A 19,590-nucleotide genomic window follows, 5' to 3' on the forward strand; every position below is an offset into this window, starting at 1 on the left:
CAGCACATATGATGTCACGCAACACGACACGCGCGGTGCGCACACCCCGACCACGCGGCTCTAAAGAGGCATGGCACCGGCGACATGCGCCGCCCCAGCCACGCATCCGTCGTCTCACGTTGTTCACTGCCAGCCGCGTCTGAGGCTACAACCGCACCACCACAACAACGGTCCCCCCTCCCGGCAACACATTTGTTGCACAAACAAACACAACCGCCGAGCGCAGCGCGAACCACCCACACGCGCCCTCCGCGTCTCCTTTCTCCTTTCGCCCCCTCCCATCTCCCGAATATGCCAGCAGCGCAGCGTTACGCGTGCCCCTCACCCGTCCACACTACCGCGAAACGAACACGCCTTCCGGGCCACATGCAAGGGCGCCGTTCGCAACACGCAACGCACTCTCCACCTACCTTCTTTCTCTCGTCCCTTCTCTTTAAAATCAAAACAAACACACAAACCGACCACGGCTAACACACTTTTTCGCGACACCTTTGACTGCGTTATCTTGACCGTGACGGCAGCTATCGACCATCCATTCCCCACCACACACACACACACACACACACACACACACACACACACATCATTCGCTACACCGCACACGAAACGGCAAGGGCAAGGCACTCTCTCATAGATTCTTCCTCCGAGCCATATCGGGCGAACGTTGCATCGGGGAAGGCAATGCAATTCAGCCGTCACCACGGCCGACACTTGCAGCCGCGCCGTAAACGCATTTCCGTGCGGCTGCAATGCACGGGAACGTTCCGTTGCTCTAGACAGCGCCTCTCCGTTTTTCCCCTGTTTCGTTTTCCGGTGATTGCTTCTCCTTCTTCTCTTTCTTCGTTTCGTTTCATTATTTTCGTTCCCCTCCTCCACCATTGTTTCCGTCCCCACAGTTTTTTTTTGTTGTTGTTTTTTTTGGCTCATTCCACACGTTCTGCCCAGACAAGACATGACATTCGACCGATCACAGTCAGCCTTTCGTCACCGTTCGCAGCGCCGACGGTGCCACAGTGAGACGGGTGTTCAGACCGACACGTTGCCATGATGCCGATAGACAGCTACTCAGAGCCGCCGGATCGGATCACATCACCGACAAACCGGCCATTTCACCGGGGGACACACAGACAACCGCGTGTACGCCCATAACAACAAACAACGACCGTCGTCGTCTACCGTCACTGAACCGAACACACGTGCACCTTGAATGACGACACCGGCGGGCGTGCGTGCGTGCGTGCGTGCGTGCGTGCGCACAACAATCAATCATTCAATCAACTGCAGAAACGGCTATCAAAATCAAGGGCCAAATAAATATGTACACCACCGTGCGTGTCGCCTACCCCACCCGCCCGTACAATTCTTGCGTCTTCTTAATGACTAGTAAAGACACGTCCATTTTAAAACGTCACCAACACACCTCCACGCCGTACAGCAAAGGGAATAGTAGACGGCAACACAACATTTCACCCTCGCCATCATGTATGTATGATGTGACAACAAACAAACCCGCAGACGGCCCTAACGGTGACATCCAACAATCGCGAGGGGTTTCAATTGCAGTCACGTGACTAACCGGGCAGACAGAGACAAAGAAAGAAGGAAAGGAATCAGCGACACAGACAACACCTCCTGTCTATGTGTCGACAAACAACCAACCAACCAACCAACCAACCACGCCAAGACTCGTGCACGCATAACCACATTCGAGACCACGGCACAACACCACCACCACCACCACCAGCTGCTTCGCAACCAACCAAACCGGGTAGCTATGCGCCGCCTCACACAAACAACAATTCCGCTCTTCCCGCAAAGGCAATTTGGTGGCCCTGAAAAGGGCCGTTTTGCCGCTCTCGCAACGGAGGGGAGCTCCCTACAGCCTTAACCCCCTCACTTGGAGCTCGTGTACTTGGTCACCGCCTTCGTGCCCTCGCTCACGGCGTGCTTGGCCAGCTCGCCAGGCAGCAAGAGCCGCACAGCCGTCTGGATCTCGCGGGACGTGATGGTCGAGCGCTTGTTGTAGTGCGCCAGGCGAGACGCCTCGGCCGCAATGCGCTCGAAAATGTCGTTCACGAAGCTGTTCATGATGCTCATCGCCTTCGACGAGATGCCCGTGTCGGGGTGCACCTGCTTCAGCACCTTGTAGATGTAGATGGCATAGCTCTCCTTCCTCTTGCGCTTCTTCTTCTTGTCGCCCTTCGAAATGTTCTTCTGCGCCTTGCCAGCCTTCTTGGCGGCCTTCCCGCTAGTCTTGGGCGGCATCTCGAACGTACAGCAAGCAGCAAGCGCTCCGCTCTAGTCAGCGTCTCCCCACACAGTGGCACCCGCCGACCGACATGAAATGGCTGGGTCTACACCCATGATGTGCTTGAAGAGCCAGCGCCCTTGAAGACGCTCTGTCTTTCGAAATGTTCCTTGATGGTGCGAATTCGGGGGTTATACGGTATTGGCTAGGGGTCGGTTTTCCCCTGGGTAGATGATGTTAGTGGAGGCGGTGGCAATGACGATGTAACTTTATGATTGTATGTGAAAGCATATGACTATCGCCTGAATTGGCGATGGATGGTGGCGATTGGTGCTCTCTGGTCAGGGTTATCATCCCTTCCCAGAGAGTTGATGAGTTGGTGTGGTGATGCGTTGGATGATTCGTAGAATTTTAATGATTTTTGTTTAATGAGATGATAGAATGAGGGCTGTCCTAACATTGCTCTGATCTCCTCATTGCTCGAGGACCATGGAGCGTCTGCAACGATTCGGAAGACTTTGTTTTGGATGATTTCCAACTGTTTGAGGTTGGTGTCTGCTGCCATACTCCATGCTTCTGATCCATAGAGCACGGCTGGCAGGATGATTGTTTTCCAAATTTTCAGTTTGGCATGTACTGTGAGTCCCCTGCCTTTAAGAAGGGGATATAACTGAAAGAGCCGGGCGGAGCCCTTGTTTCTGGCCTCTTTGATGTGATGGGTAAATGTCAGATTCTTATCCAGTTTTAGCCCTAGGTAGGTAACTACTTCTTTCCAGGGTAGTACCAGGTCGTTGTGCGTGATGTTCACTATGGGGCGTTTGATTTTGTGGCTGAATAAGATAGTCTGGCATTTGTCTGCATTAATCTTTATTTTCCACAGATTGCACCACTTTGTCACTTTCTCTAGGTGTCGTTGTAGGCGGTAGGCTAGATAATTGATGTTTCTGCCACTGTGGTATAATGCAGTGTCATCTGCATATAGGGCAATGTTGCCGCCCGGCTCCTTCGGTAGATCGTTTGTGTATAGTAGATATAGGAGGGGGCCAAGCACAGATCCCTGTGGGACACCCGCTTCTATTTGTTTTAGCTCGCTGTTTGCTCGATCTACTGAGGAGTAGAACTTCCTTTCCACCAGGAACGAGTGGACTATTTTAAGCAGGTGAAGTGGGCAATTCATCTTTGACAGTTTGTATAGCAGACCGCCATGCCAAACACGGTCGAACGCTTTTTCAATGTCCAGGAAAATGGCAGCTGTGCTATTACCCTGGCTCTTCTCTGTGCAGATGTGCTCCACCAGACGAATGGCTTGTTGTGTTGTGCTATGCCCAGCACGAAATCCAAATTGTTCAGGGATAAGGATGTTGTTGGCAGATAGGAATTGTAGCAGGGAGTTTTGGATGAGGATTTCAAGTAACTTAGACAGATGGTTGAGCAGGGAGATTGGTCGATAGTTTTGAGGGAATAGGTGATCTTTATTTGGTTTCGGGATTGAAATTACTTTAGCAACCTTCCAGGTTGAAGGGAAATACTGTGCTGTAAGACAATTATTTAGGATGGCAGTGAGATGGGAGATTGCAGGTTGGGGGAGGGCCTTAAGGAAGGGTGGTTTGATGTTGTCAGGACCAGGGGCTTTTGCAGTGCCGATTCGCCTGATGATAGCTGCAACTACACGCTCGCTGGTCAGCTCGAAGGTCGTGTCGGACCTGGCGCGAAGTCGTCGATGGAGGTGTCGTTCTACCCGCTGTTCCAGGGCATCTGCTTCGTCCTCGTCGTCCTCTATGATATTCTCCTGGAATTGGAGCTCGAGGGTGTTTGACATGGCAGTCGCTTTGTCCTCTGGTGTATATACCAAGCCGTTCTGCCCGTGTAGTGGTCTGTTGGCTTTGTGGGGTTGCCGCCTAGCTTTTATTATCCCCCAGAACTTTTCCGGATTTCTCTCAGCTGCCTGGAGACTTTGTTCCCACCTGGAACATCTCAGGAGCTTCAGTCTGGTCTGTATTTCGTGGGCCATATGGTTCATGTGTCTCCTATCCCGGGGGTCTCGGTAGGTCTGCCATCTTTTGCGCATGCGGTTTTTGTCCGATATTAGTTGCGCTAGATCTGGGGGCAGGTTGGATCGCCCATTGTTGTGTGTGATTTTGGTGGTGGCAGCCTTTCCACACGCCTTGATGATTTTGGTAAACTCCTCTATTGCTTGGTCTATTTCCACATGGGTTGGCATGTCTGGTGCATGGTCTGGGATGTGTGAGGCAACCAGTTGCTTGTATCTCTCCCAGTCGGTGTACAGTGTTGTGTGCACTCTGTTGTTGGGTATGTCCTGATCTCCCTCAAATCTGAGTACCACAGGGCTGTGATCTGAATTTAGTCTGTTGACAACTTCTGTAGTGGTTGCTAGATTGATATTTTTTAGTAGAAATATGTCGAGTATGTCTGGTCGACACCGTGAATCATACGGGACGTGAGTGGGCTCGTCTGGAGAGACAACCTGCACTGCCGGATGATTATCGAGATACCTTAATAACCGATTTCCACTGGTGTTCGTGGTGCGGCAACCCCATGCCCTGTGCTTGGCGTTCAGGTCCCCTCCTACTATTGTGTTGTGACTGCCATTCAAGAGACCGTCCAGGTCGTGGGGAAATAGTGTTGTGCTCGGTGGGTGGTATACTGCCACCAGGTGTGTGGGGCGGTTGTTGAGAACAACTTCTATCGCTGTTGCCTCCGTGTTAATGAGTCTTGGTACAGGTACCTGGCGATGGCATATGCGCCGTTTTATTAGGATACCTGTACCGCCACCTTGTCTGTTAGGACGGTCCGTCCTAATTAGTTGGTAGTTGCGGACCTGGAAGGTGTCGTCTGGGGTGAGATGTGTCTCACTGAGGAGAGCTACATCAATTCCATGATCGTCCAAGAACATCTCAAGCTCGAACCTGTCATGGTAGATGCCATCTGCATTCCAGATGGCGATGGTGATATGCTGCCTCTCATCTTCATCTGCCATTGGAGAGCAGTGGCAAGATGTTGGTGGCGAGTATTGAGATTGTAGTGATTATGTCTGGGGCTGTTTCTATTTTGGTACATAGCTGGGTTATGCATTCAAGGAAGGCTGGTGAAATGAGAGACTTTAAGAACGCCCACATCTTAGAGAGGAACTGGCGTGGCTGTTCCTGTTCGGCCTGAACAGAACTTTCCTGCGCAGTGGTCTGGCCACTGACGATGTTAGTAGTGTTGATAGTATCTGCTGGTGCAGCTGTGGCTTGGGCGGATTCGGTGGGTATGGCTTGGGCTGGTATGGCCCTTGGTGGTTGTACGTTTGTGGCCCTTGATGTTGAGGCCAGTGGTGTTTTCTCTGCCCTCTCCGGTTCAGGTTGGGTTAGGGTGGGGAGGGGTGTGGATTGTGGGGGAGAGACGACCTGTGGGGGTGGAATTCTTTTTCTAGGCAGAGTTGCCTTGTGGGGGGATCGTTGCGGCTTTGGTTTAGGGGTGTTTGGCGGGGGAGGAGTGCGCCCAGTTTTTACGACCTCGGCTAAAGTTCTACTGCCGGTAGGGCTTTCCTCTTGGTGAGGCTGTTGTTGTGGAGTGGATGGTTGTGTTCTCTGCTGTGGTTGAGCAGGGTTGGGAGGATTTGTTGTTTCTGCTCTAGTGGGTGTTGGGGATGGTGGGGGGTTTAATCCTTCCATGGATGGTGCTGGAGGGGGGTTGGGGTCTCTCAGTGGCGCCCTAGGAAGTGGTTCCTGCCTTCTGGGAGCTGATGCTCGCTGGCGCTCCCACGCCTGGACGATCTTCAGTCGTTCTGGGCAGCCCCTGAAGGAGGCTGGATGGTTGCCCCTACAGTTTGCACATATGGCCGGTTCTTCCCTTTTCTTTGTGCAGGCGCCAGAAAGATGCGGTCCTGCACATTTAACGCACCTGGGGGCGAGTTCGCATTGGTTTGCCCCATGTCTAAATCTCTGGCATAGATAGCACTGTGTGGGGCCACTTGGTTTTTGGTATAATTCTACCGTGACTTTCATATGCAGTAGTCTTTCTACTTTAAATATTTTTCTAGCCTCCGCCGTGTTCAATAGATTGACTTGGAAATTGGCCGTTTTTCTTCTTGGCGCTGATACGATGTTTCCAGAGTCATCGATTTCTGTCTGCGGCTTTGACATTTGGAAGACGTCTTGTACCGGAAAGCCCTTCTCAATGAGTGCATTCTTGACGTCCTCTGGGGTCCAGTAGGGCGTCAGTCTTTTAACGACGACCTTCAGTGTACTCTTCGGGTCGTCGTTGTAAGTAAAGAATTCCAGATTTCGTTTCCTGAATTCCTGTTTGAGGTACTGGAAATCCTCCGGGTTTGTAGCCTGATAGACGATGCTATCGCCCTTGTACGTGGTACTGAGGGCACCCGTTAGTTTCCCCTGGATTTGCCCTATCAAGGTCGTGTACCCTCTAGTTTCGAAAACAGTGATAGGGGGAACCCTTCGTCCTCTGTTTGGTTTTTGATTTCTGTTAAGTGCGGGTCCTCCTTGCGTTTGGGGAGTTGCTTGACTTACTTTCTCTTGTCCCCTGTTAACGCCCTCTGGCGTCATCTGGGTGGCATTTGGCGTTGGTGCGGCGCCTTCTGCGTTCGCACTGATATCTATTATTTGTTTTTGTTTTTGGGGGCGGTCGGGTTTCATGATTTCCATTTCCGCGCCCTTGCACTGTTGTGGCAGTACAGGATTTACCTGTTCTGCTGTATCGACATGTTTGGAGTTTTCCTCCGCAATGACGGGTTGCAGGGGCTGCCCAGATTTTTCATGTTTTTGAAGCAGCCTCCCGCTTCGCCGCAGACGCACCTCGCCCGATGAGGAAACAGAGCTGGTGTCACTGTCGGTGGCAATGACTAGATTGTCAGAGTCCGAACTAGCGACTGAAGATGGTGATGGGGGTGGATGGTCCATGGATGAAGAATGAGATGGCGATGAAGTCGTGATGGTTGTCGGGTCCACACTGTGTGAGTCGCCGCTTGGATTTTGATCTTGTGGGTGCCCCATCGTGGGGCAACCGCGAAGTGAAGCGGTTTACAGAATTTGTCCTATATTTCGACAATTTCCGTGCCAGTGAACTTTCCCTACACCTAGCAGGCGCGGGGTGGCACCCGCCGCTACCGCAACACCGCACCTTTACCAGCTCGCCCTGTTGCGGCCGCCGACCAATGGGGCGCGCGCGCAACCGGCCGCCGCACCCGAGCCCATAAAGGGACCCCCACCCTAGTCAGTAACTGCCTGGGAGAGAAGCAGTTTACTGCAAAGTCCGCCGGAGGGGACAAAATTAAACTTATGTTCAGAGAGCTGGACGATTACACCGCTGTGAAGGCCCTGCTCTCTGAACACAAAGTCCCCCATTACACCTTCCCCACAGCCAAACAACGGCTGATGAAGCTAGTAATAAGGGACCTACCCCGAAAAGTGGGCACCGACGCCATTAAGAAGGACCTGCAGAGGCAGGGCTACGAAATTAACAGCGTCACCCACATGAAGGAAGTCTACAGTGGCAACAAATGGCCACTGTACCAAGTCAATATGCCTGACACTCCACAAAACAGGCAAAAACACATAACACATGTCCTGTCAGTGCCCGTCACGGTTGAACCCCTACGCAGGAAAAGCGGCAACGTGCAGTGTTACAACTGCCAAGGTTTAGGGCACGTTGCCAAGCACTGCGACATGCCAACTCGGTGCATGAAATGCGCCGAAGGGCACCCTACCTCCGAGTGCTCCTTACAGAGAGGAGACCCAAAGAGCAAGTGCGCCCTATGCGGTGAATCTGGACACGGCGCCTTCTACCAAGGCTGCCGTGTACAAAAAGAGTACCGCTCACGCGCGCAAGGCACTAAGACCCCCGCCACACAGAAAACCAACCGTGGCGCCGGTTCTACGACCTCGCGTGCGCCGGCCATTCCACAACCGCGGCAAACACGATCAACAACAACCCGATCGAGACCGCGAGGTAGCGCAAGCTACGCGGCCGTGGCAGGCACTGACAGGAGTCAACAAACGACTCCAACTATACACTCAGCCCAGCAGCCGTTCCCCGCTAACGAAGAAACGTCCAGGGAAGCCTCCTCCCCTCAAACTAAGTCCAGTCTGCAGCCAGTAGCGGCAGCTGAGTGCTCGTCACAAGGCTCTCAGCCCAGCACTTCTGATGAGAGTGCAAATGCCCTACGGCCGTCTGGTGTCGTGGAACAAACGTTAGGCCTCCTAACGCAACTGCTCCACGAAATCAGGCAACAGAATGCCCAAATTCTTACCGCCATTAATTTGGTGCTCAAAGGGTCGCATAACAATGCGACTACAGCAGAGAAATCCTCCTCCCAGTGATGGATAGACGACCCCACATCCAAGGACTCAGAATGTGCGTCTTCAACGCTAACGGCATCGTCGGACAAAACAATGAGTTCCGCGAGTTCCTACGCGACGAAAACATAGACGTATGTATGGTGGCCGAGACACACCTAAAACCGGGTGAAAGGGTGTCGGTACCCAACTACAACTGCTATAGGACCGACCGGCCCACCGCTGGAGGCGGGGTAGCAACATACGTCAAACGTGGAATCCCCCATTACCAGGTCCACCCACCAGCAACTAGGCAAATAGAAACAGTGGCAATAGAGATTGCCACTGTCACAGGGCCCCTCACTGTCGTTGCAGCATATCGCCCTCCCTCCTACACTCTGGAAGAGGACGACATAGCAGCCCTAGGCCAAATCAGAGGAAAACTCTTCATTGGCGGTGACCTGAACGCCAAGCACGCAGACTGGCACTCGCGAAACTCAAACAGAGCTGGTCGTCAACTGCAACGACTCGCGCGCACCCACCACTTTCACATATGGGGTCCAGAGGAGCCCACCCACTTCCCCAGAAACGGGGGGAGGGCGGACGTCCTCGACATAGCGCTCACCAAAAGAATAACGGGATTTGTGACCGCGCAATCGGTCAACCGAATGTCCTCCGATCACAATCCCGTGATTCTCGAGGTCGACATAGGAGACTGGGTACCTCTCCAGCAACAACACATCTCATACAAGCGCACTAACTGGGAGCAATTCAAAGTTGACGTAACTTCAGCAATTGCCCAGGCCCCGCCTCCAACTGCAGATACTGCAGAACAGGCGCTTAAAGATCTCACCAGCACGATCCTGCAAGCAGCAAAGGAGGCCACACCACGGCCACCGGACGGCCCTCCCCCTGTTAAGCAACTCCCGCCGCACCTGCTTGCCCAAATTAGAAACAAAAATAGGATCGCCAAAGAGTGGAAGCTCACAAAGAACCCCGTAACCAGGAGGCTACTGAACCGCCTGCAAAGAGAGCTGAAGGTGGCACTCACTGAGCACCGCAACCAGCAATGGTCGGCGCGGCTTTCAGCCCTCCGCGTGGACGACAATAGCCTCTGGCAGGCGACCAAACAGATCACCAAAAGACGCGCCAGACTGCCACCTCTGCACGGCGAGCGCGGACTTGTCTTTAGCACCACAGATAAGGCAAATGCCCTGGCAGATGCCTTTGAAAAACAGTTCCGCCCCGCAGAGGCGCAGGACAGGGACCACGAAGCCGTCGTTCGACGTCAGCTCGCCACATTCCTCGCGGCGGACGACGCCGACGACGACGAAGAAAACACACCGCTCTTCACACCCGACGACGTGAAACGAGTAATCAGGACGTTGCACAACAAAAGAGCCCCTGGCCACGACCAGCTCAATAACGTAGTAGTGAAACACCTCCCACCCCCTGCCGTAGCCCACATCGCAAACATCTTCAATGAGATCACGCGTTCCCGCAAGTTTCCAAGGTGCTGGAAACACGCAGAAGTCGTCGCGATCGCGAAACCCGGTAAGGACCCGGTTATCCCGCAGAACCACCGACCAATCAGCCTTTTGCCAACCCTAAGCAAAATTTACGAACGCCTGCTACTTGTTCCCATTCTCGACCACGTCAAAACGCAACAAATCCTGCCTGACTTTCAGTTCGGTTTCAGGCAGGAACACTCCGCGCCCCAGCAACTAATGAGGGTCGTTGAAGCAGCTACCGAAAGCTTCAACCGTAAAAGTTACTGCGGGGTAGTGCTACTTGACGTAGCCGCTGCCTTTGACTCTGTCTGGCACACCGGGCTTCTCTACAAGCTATTCTCCCAAGGCTTCCCAGGTCCGATAGTGAAGCTACTCGCGAGCTATCTCTCCCAAAGGACTTTCTCCGTTAGGATCGAGTCGTCGCTTTCCACAAAACGGCGCATCAGGGCGGGCGTGCCCCAGGGGTCGGTACTGGGCCCGGTACTGTACAACCTGTACACTGCCGACCTCCCGACCGTACCGTTGGTGCACGCTGCCCAGTACGCCGACGACACAGCGTTCTTCACGCGTAACCCGAACAGAGACAGGGTTACGCGGAGATTGCAAACAGCGCTGGACGAGACCGGCCGCTGGGCTAAAAAATGGCGCATCACACTCAACGAGACTAAAACCCAAGCCATAATGATCACCCGGAAACTGGGCAAGCGGGCTCCAGCCCGTCAGCCGCTACTGCTCAAGCTGAACGGCCAAGAACTCCCATGGCGACGCACCGCCAGGTATCTTGGAGTCACTCTCGACAACAGGCTCACCTGGCGGGCTCACATCGAGGACTTGCGCCGCAAAGCTAGTGGTAGGATGCAAATGTTGTATCCTATCCTAAACACCCAAAGCACCCTAGCGGCTGACATAGGAGTCAGAACATACTGCTCACTGATTCGACCGATAATGGAGTACGCTTGCCCTGTCTGGGGATATGCGGCGCACTGGCACCTCCGCAAACTCCAGTCAGTACAAAACCGCGCGCTCAAACGGGCACTACACCTTCCCTTCCGCTTCCCCACTGCTGACCTACACGAAGCGGCTGGAATACAAACGCTCCACGAGCGCTTCGTTGAACTGGCCGAAAGTTTCTACGAAAACACGGCCAGATCTGACAACAGACTAATCAAATACCTGGGACAGTACGACACTACTCAGGACAGACACAGACGACCAAAAAGTATACTAACTAACACAGCCTAAAAGGCAGCACAGAAACACAATACACACTGCACCATAACATGACATACATCACAGCAAAGACAAACCACCGACACAGCATAGAGGAGGAAATGTCCCATAGGACAACACCCTCCACCACACATGCTCTCCTCGAAAGAGAGGATAGCACAAATGCAGTAGTCTCTCTCTAGTCCCGCCGCCTTTCCCCTTAGGCGGTCCCTAGCTTTACGGAATTCCGGGCACCCCAGGTAGCTGGCAGGATGCGCGCCAGCACAATTGCAGCACTTCTCCTTGCCCTCCCCCTGCGGTACCGGGCATTCCTCGTACTTGTGCTTTTCGCCGCACCTAACACACCTCATTGGCATGTCACAGTGCCTAGCCATGTGCCCCACTTTTTGGCAATTAAAACATCGCCCTGGGCCCGATCTTTTTTTCAGCTTCTCTGGAGTGACTGTTACCCTCATTATCATTGTCACCTCCCATATCTTTCTATTTTGGGCAGAGTCAGGTAAGGTGACTGTGTGCAGTGGCCACGGTCTTCTCGGGTTTGTCTTGACGACCGAGCTCACTTCGAAACCCTCCCTTTCCAGGTAACTTTTTATGTCCCCAGTGTCTGTCTTGTGTGGCATGCCCCGGAATACTATTTTTATAGGTTTTTTGGCAGCTATGGGGAAGGTATAGAAGTGGGTTTCCTTCTCTTTTAACATGGCCTTTACCGCTTTGTAGTCGTCAACTGTCTTTAGTGTGATCTTGAGTTGGTCCTCCCCGGTTGTTTTCGCGGAGAATTTGTTTTCTCCGAGTGTTGCATTGATGTTGTCATACAACTCGGAGTACGACTTCTCGTAGTGGATTATAAGAGGAGGGATCCGAAATCGTCTCTCCTCCGTGTCTCCGTCTGTGTCGGCTGGCTGCATGGTGTTGTCCTGTGTGTGGGGGTGGTCTTCTATGGGGGAGAACCTGTTACTTGTTGTTACCGGGGAGGCTGTGTGCAGCACAGGGGAGCGGCCGGCGGTTCTTTTGGGCCGCCGGAATCCGTCATCGTCGTGTGGTGTGGCAGCTTCGGCGTCAGCCACGTCCGCGCACCGCTGCCCGCCCGCCGCTGCATTCTCATGCCGCGGCGTGCCCGCAGCAGCGCGCCGCACGGCGGCCGCCGGTTCTGGCGTGGTACCTGCGTCGCGGCTTTCTTCCCGCGACGGGCCGGGTGTCGCGGCCGGGCCATTGTGCTCGCCTCGCACCTCGGCGCATTGTTCCTGCGCGGGGCCGCCCGCTCCGTTACCTGGGCACGTGGCGGCCTTTGTCCGCTCGGGCGCGTCCTGCGCTGGCTCGGTCGGCTGTGCCTCGCTCGAGCTTGCCGGTCTTTCCGCGCGCTGAGTTTTCCTCGTCTTTGACGATGTTTTCCTCAGCGGCGACTTTCGCTTTTTCGCGGGGGTCTTTTTCTTGTTGGATTTGGGACTCGCTTTTAGAGGGCGTGGACGAGGTGGTGTCGTTTGGGTTCCGCCCACAACATTCGGCCCCCCAACAAATAATGAGGGTAGTAGAAGCAGCCACAGAAAGCTTCAACCGCAAAGGCTATTGCGGGATCGTCTTACTAGACGTGGCAAAAGCCTTTGATTCAGTCTGGCACACCGGGCTTCTCCATAAAATGTACACCCAGGGCTTCCCCGGAAAGATTGTGAAACTTATAAAAAGCTATCTCTCCGGTAGGACATTCTCTGTAAAGGTAGAAACATCACTGTCAAGCAGGAGAAGAATACATGCAGGGGTACCACAGGGTTCGGTTCTTGGTCCAACCCTGTACAGTCTCTACACTGCGGATATACCAACCACCCAACACGTACAAACAGCACAGTATGCTGACGACACCGCATTCTTCTCCTGCTCAACAAACAGGAACCTGGTCACGAGACGTCTCCAAACCGCCCTAAATAAGACAGACGAATGGGCCAAACAATGGCGAATCTCACTGAACTCTGAGAAGACCCAAGCCATGCTAATGACTAGACGTCTCGGTAAACTTCGCCCCCCCAGAAGACCCTACCAAATGCTGCACCTGCAGGGCCAAAACCTCCCCTGGAGAAACACTGCGAGGTACCTCGGTGTGACACTAGACAAGCGCCTGACTTGGAAGTGCCACATCGAGGAGGTTCGCAAAAAGGCCCTAGGCAGGATGCAGATCCTCTATCCAATACTAAACAGTACAAGTTCCCTTGACCCAAGCACAGGAGTAGCCGTCTATCGAAGTCTAATTAGACCGATACTGGAGTATGCGTGCCCCGTATGGGGTTACGCTGCTAGATCGACGGTAGAACGGCTACAAAAGATTCAGAACAGAGCGCTCAGAAGAGCGCTACACACACCGCCGCGATTCCCGACGGAAGACCTCCACATAGCGGCAGACATCGAAAAATTAAACACGAGATTCCGAACCCTGGCGGAGCAGTTCTACGCCAACGCGGAAAGATCGCCAAACGACCTCATAAACTCACTTGGTCGGTACAACAACGTACCAGACCGGTATAAAAGACCAAAAGCAATACTCCTCGCATAACTAAAAGAGAAAAAAAAATAAATATTAAAAAAAATGACCGTTACTAATAAAGTGACAGAAAAGAATCCACAAGCACTCTAAAGAAAAGAACAAACAAAAAGACAAGCACATCCAACAAACCCCCCAGAAAATTGAAGGAAATGTCCGAATGGGACAAAAACCTTCTCAGAACACAACCTCTGAAGACAGAGGAAGAAATTAGAGTGAGCCAGCAGTCCCGCCGCCCATACGCTGAGCAGCAGCCGGTGAGAGCACACGCGTGTTAGGCTGCGCTAGTTCCACCGACCGCGCTGACTGTGAAGCCTCAGGAACCTCGCTTGCGAGGAACACTGCGGGGGCATTTGGTGAATTCCAGTGTAGCCCCGAGTGAGAAGTGTCCCGGTTGTGTTCTTGTTAGGATACAAACGGGCCTTGTAGGGCCAGCGGGTTCTTTTAGAATCGTGCAAGGCGGCACCCTGAGCTTTTTAGCGTCAGCGGGAGCCGTTGGGCAAATTGACGTTGTGTTTGGTGAGTTGGAGCAGCGCCTTGGGAGTCGCTGCAGTTATTACTGCCGCGACGCGAGGCGCGTCTCCTTGTTGCCCGGCTCGAGCGCCCCAGCTGCCGCGGGGAATCTCCCTGCCCCCCCGAGAGGTAGGGCATTTACGTGTCAGGGCCTGGAAGACGACCAGATCCGCCAGGACCTGCTCGCCGGCCAGTATACCCGCGCACGTCAGGCGTTAGGGCTGAGTGTTGGCCGGAAACGTGTAACGGTGACAACAAAGGCCGCGCTCAGCAATCCCTTGGCAGCCTTTGACTTTGCCGCCCCCACCCTGCGCACGGACATGGAGGATTCGGTGGAGATCCACGTGGCGAGAGAGGGGACGGGTTTCAGTGTAGAAAGGATCAACCGGAGAGGACTAGGCACGATACTCAGTAGCCCGCTGATTCAGAATGTTCTCCCACACCTCGACCCTGAGGAGGAGAGGAGGCTGATGCAGCGGGTTATTAGAACGGAAAAACGTAGGGAACGGAGGAGAGAGGAACACCGAAGGGAACGGGCAAAACAAGACACACAATGTAGTAGGGAAATAGAGAGGAAGGCAGAAAGGAAAATACTCCCAAAGCCGACAGCAAAACTGCTAGTCAGGGAGAATAGGAAACGCGCCAAGTCACCAAAGCGCAAAGCAGGGGCGCCCGTGCTTCCCTCTCTAGTTTTCCACACGCAGACAGACACAGATAGGGCGGTCACAGCTGCAGGGACAGCCACTCCAGGCCCAAGCAACATACCTGCGAGGGAAGCGACTGCGGCAGACGAGCCTTCCGTAGACGCATTACTGACAGACGGGACTGCAAAAGACGGACCAAGAGCGGGCTCGACTGCGACAGACGCGCCTCCCGCAGACGCTCTAGTGACAGACGAGACTGCAAATGACGAATCGAAAGCTGACACGTCCTCCCAAACACATAACACCATACACGACACTCCGGCCGCGGACTCGCCCCAGAGCCCAGAGCCGACACACACAAGCCCCAGCGCTGCATCAGAGAGTTCGCCCGCCACAGCCGAGGAACCGGAAGATAACGGGACCTTCGAGCTGGCGCGGCGCACGGCCAAGGCCACGCTATCACCAACCTCGGCCGGCACTGCATGCGCCACACAAAATAAATTCGCCGCGCTCGATGAAGACGCGGAATCACAAGCACCACCACCACAGACACAACAAAACACACAAACCCCAAAGTACGAAAAACTGCCACCCATAGTAGCCACATTTCCTGACACCTACAAACAGATGTACGATCTTATCACCGCCGCCATAGGCGACGAGCGCTTCCACGCGAAATCCGCCGGCGGAGATAAGATTAAAATCACGTTAAAAACACTAGACGACTACACCACCATCAAGAACACTCTAAAAACACACAAAATAGCACACTACACGTACCCGACAGGCGCACAGAAGACCCTGAAAGTCGTTCTGAGAGGCTTCCCAACACGCACCGATCCCGTCGATATCAAAGAAGCCATAACGGCCAAAGGGTACGACGTAAGATCGGTGCGCAAACAGGGCTCAAACAACCGAGACCCGCTCTACTGTGCCACACTAACCGACACCCCACAGCACCGGAAGTTGTTCCAGGAAACCCGACTAATGGGCCTTGGAATAACCGCGGAAACACTAAAACAGAGATCAAGGGCACCTCAGTGCTTCAATTGCCAAATAATTGGGCATGTCAATTACCACTGCGAAATGCCACCACGCTGCGTGCGGTGCGCAGGCAACCACGCGTCCAGGGAGTGCCGAATGACGCCCCAAGACAAGCCAAAATGCGCAAACTGCAGCGGCGCCCACACAGCCAGTTACCAAGGCTGTCCAGCACACAAGAGGGCCAAGGCCCGACAAACAGGGCAGATCACAAACAACAAAAACACCTACCAAGCACCAACACGAAACAACACTAACAAAACAACCAGCACCACACAAAAAACGCAAACAGAAGAGACAAAAACAAAACCACGAAACAAAGAAAAAGAAGACAACACAAACACGCAAACTTCCAACCCAAGTACACGGTCACAGGACGACACACGCACCTACGCAAGGGCAGTATCACCCGCACAGACCCCCACAACAGAAAACACAAACCCAGCAGCAACAACAACACAAACAAGCAACACACCCATACACCACTTCTCCCAAGCCCTGACAGAAGTCATCAAGCTCATGGACAAGCTGATGCACACCATGACAAGGAAATTTGACCAGCTCTCCGCCGACATCTCATCGGCAGTTAGGACCTCGCAGACCACTGCGACAACCAGTGATACACCACCGCAACATGGCTAGGCCAGCAATTCAGGGTTTTAAACTATGCACGTTTAACGCCATGAGCCTCTTCCCCCAGGGTCTAGAGTTTAGACAATTCCTGGCGGAAGAAGAAATAGACATATGCATGGTGCAGGAGACCAACCTGAAACCGGGAATCAGAGTTTCTGCACCAAACTACCTCTGCTACAGACGAGACCGACCAACTGCAGGGGGCGGGGTAGCAATCTATATAAGAAGGGGGATTCCGCACCACCAGATTCACACACCAGAAATGACGCAGTTGGAAACAATAGCACTAGAGGTACAGACATCCACAGGACCGGTAACTGTGGTGTCAGCATATCGACAACCCAAAAACCACAGGTTAGTTGAAGACGATATCGTCAAATTAGGACAAATTGGAGGCAAGCTGATACTTGGAGGAGACCTTAACTCCAAGCACTCCGACTGGAACTCCAGGAGGACGAACCAAGCCGGCCGACAATTGAAAAGCATCGCGCGCATCCACCACATGCACGTGTGGGCCCCTGAGGAGCCCACACACTTTCCCAGAAACGGAAACAACCCGGATGTAATCGACGTAGCAATCACTAAAGGTCTCCCAGGATTTGTGACGGCGCATTCACTGAATAGAATGTCGTCAGATCACAATCCTGTCACATTCGAGATTGACATGGGCGGTTGGCTACCGCACAACCAGCGCTCAATCTCGTACAAACGCATCGACTGGGAAAGATTCAAAACACAAGTTATGGAAGAACTTACTAACATCCCGCTCCCGACAGAGGATACAGAACAAACGCTGAGCACTTTCACTGACACGGTCCTGCAAGCAGCACAGGGCGCAACACCTGAACTACCTCCGGCCCCTCCCCAAACACAGCGACTGCCACCCCAGCTGCTTGCCCAGATTAGGCACAAAAACAGGACCGCGAAGGAATGGAAACTTACGCGAAATCCGGACACCAGGAAGATGCTCAATAGGCTACAGAGAGAACTTAAGGTAGCGCTCACTGAGCACAGAAACCAGCAATGGTCAAACCGCCTTACAGCTCTCAAAGTGCAGGATAACAGCCTCTGGCAAGCCACCAAGCAGTTCACTAAAAGACGCGCAAGAATGCCGCCTCTGCACGGCGAGAGAGGACTAGTGTTCAGCGCCCAAGATAAAGCCAACGCACTCGCCGACGTCTTCGAGAAACAGTTCACACCAGCAGAGGCGCAGGATCACGAACACGAAAGAATGGTCCGCAGACAACTAACCGCATTTCTGGCAGCGGATGACGACGTCGATGAAGATCCACCTGCCTTCTCCACGGAGGAGGTAGCGAAAGCCATCAAATCGCTGCCCAACAAGAAAGCCCCAGGTCACGATCTCCTCACCAATGAACTGCTTAAGCACCTGCCCCAGCTAGCGATAGAAAAATTGACAGAAACGTTTAACGAAATCACGCGATCACAAAAATTCCCTAAACAGTGGAAACACGCGGAAGTGGTCGCGATCGCTAAGCCTGGAAAAGATCCCATCTTTCCCCAGCACCATCGCCCCATAAGCCTACTCCCAACACTGAGTAAGCTGTACGAGCGCCTCTTCCTAGTGCACATAGACAGGCACATAAGGAGAGAGAACATGCTCCCCAACTTCCAGTTCGGATTTCGCAACCAACACTCAGCACCCCAACAACTCATGCGAGTGGTCGAAGCCGCAACAGAAGCCTTTAACCGGAAAGGCTTCTGTGGACTAGTGCTACTAGACGTAGCCAAGGCCTTCGACAGTGTGTGGCACACTGGACTACTGTACAAATTGTACACGCTAGGATTCCCTGGCCATGTCGTTAAGCTCCTGAAGAGCTACCTAGCCAACCGCACATTTTGCGTCAAAGTGGACACTGCGAGGTCCACAAAACGCACCATCAAAGCTGGAGTACCACAGGGCTCGGTGTTAGGCCCAATACTGTACAACCTGTACACGGCCGACACACCGTCTGCCCCACAGACCCAGACAGCCCAATACGCCGATGATACGGCATTCTTCGCCGTTAGTACAAACAGGAGGATAGTGACGACAAGACTCCAAAACCTACTACACCAGACGGAAGCCTGGGCCAGGAAATGGCGAATCACAATAAATGGGGAGAAGACCCAAGCGATAATGCTCACCAAAAGGAGAGGCAAACGCAACCCTGCCCATCGCGCACGACAAAACAGACAACTACGACTACACAGACGCGACATCCCATGGAGGGCCACGGCCAAATACCTGGGTGTCACCCTTGACAAAAGACTGACATGGCGCGCACATATCGACGACATCAGAAGGAAGGCCAGCGCCAGACTCAACGCCATTTACCCCCTTCTAAACACCGAAAGCAGCTTGGCGGCAACTACAGGAGTGAGGCTGTACTGTACGCTTGTCCGCCCTATCATTGAATATGCCTGCCCAGTCTGGGGCTACGCAGCCAAAACTCACCTGCAAAGGCTGCAGCGGGTCCAAAATCGAGCACTCAGACGGGCAATTCACGTCAGGACACGCTTCCCCACTGCCGACACCCACGAGGCAACGGAAGTAAAGATGTTGAAAGATAGGTTCAGAGAACTCGCGGTAGCATTCTACCAAAACGCGAGCCACTCTGAAAACCAACTGATAAACAACATAGGGAATTACAACACCGACAACCTAAAATACAGGAGGCCAAAATGCATCCTAAATTAATAAAAAAGATTACCATAAACAAAAAACAGCGGTTCACAAAAATCAGCATATAAAGCAAGGGTAAAACAAACAGTTAGGTGCATTCACATGCAAAATTTAACATACAAACTTGGAGGAAATGTCAAAGGACAAAGAACCTCCACCACAAGACTACTCAACGTCCGAGTACGTCAAATATGCAACACGACGGAGTCCCGCCGCCCCACACACAGGGAGAGAGAGCGCTGCGCTTGCTGCTGTACTTTC

At 53.3% G+C, this 19,590-nt stretch overlaps 1 protein-coding gene across 1 annotated transcript; it reads left to right on the forward strand.

The window, feature by feature from the left end:
- Nucleotides 1-16,055: 16,055 nt before the first annotated feature.
- LOC126204330 (uncharacterized) lies at nucleotides 16,056-16,652 on the forward strand. Its single transcript, XM_049938711.1, has one exon. It carries the CDS (start codon nucleotides 16,056-16,058, stop codon nucleotides 16,650-16,652), a length of 597 nt encoding a protein of 198 aa, XP_049794668.1.
- Nucleotides 16,653-19,590: the final 2,938 nt, after the last annotated feature.

This window comes from Schistocerca nitens, chromosome 9, assembly GCF_023898315.1.
Source record: "Schistocerca nitens isolate TAMUIC-IGC-003100 chromosome 9, iqSchNite1.1, whole genome shotgun sequence".
Classification (NCBI taxonomy): Eukaryota; Metazoa; Arthropoda; class Insecta; order Orthoptera; family Acrididae; genus Schistocerca; species Schistocerca nitens.

Excerpts from the sequence above, each read along its gene's own strand:
- LOC126204330 (XM_049938711.1), top strand. The coding sequence starts at position 16,056 with ATGCCACCACGCTGCGTGCGGTGCGCAGGCAACCACGCGTCCAGGGAG.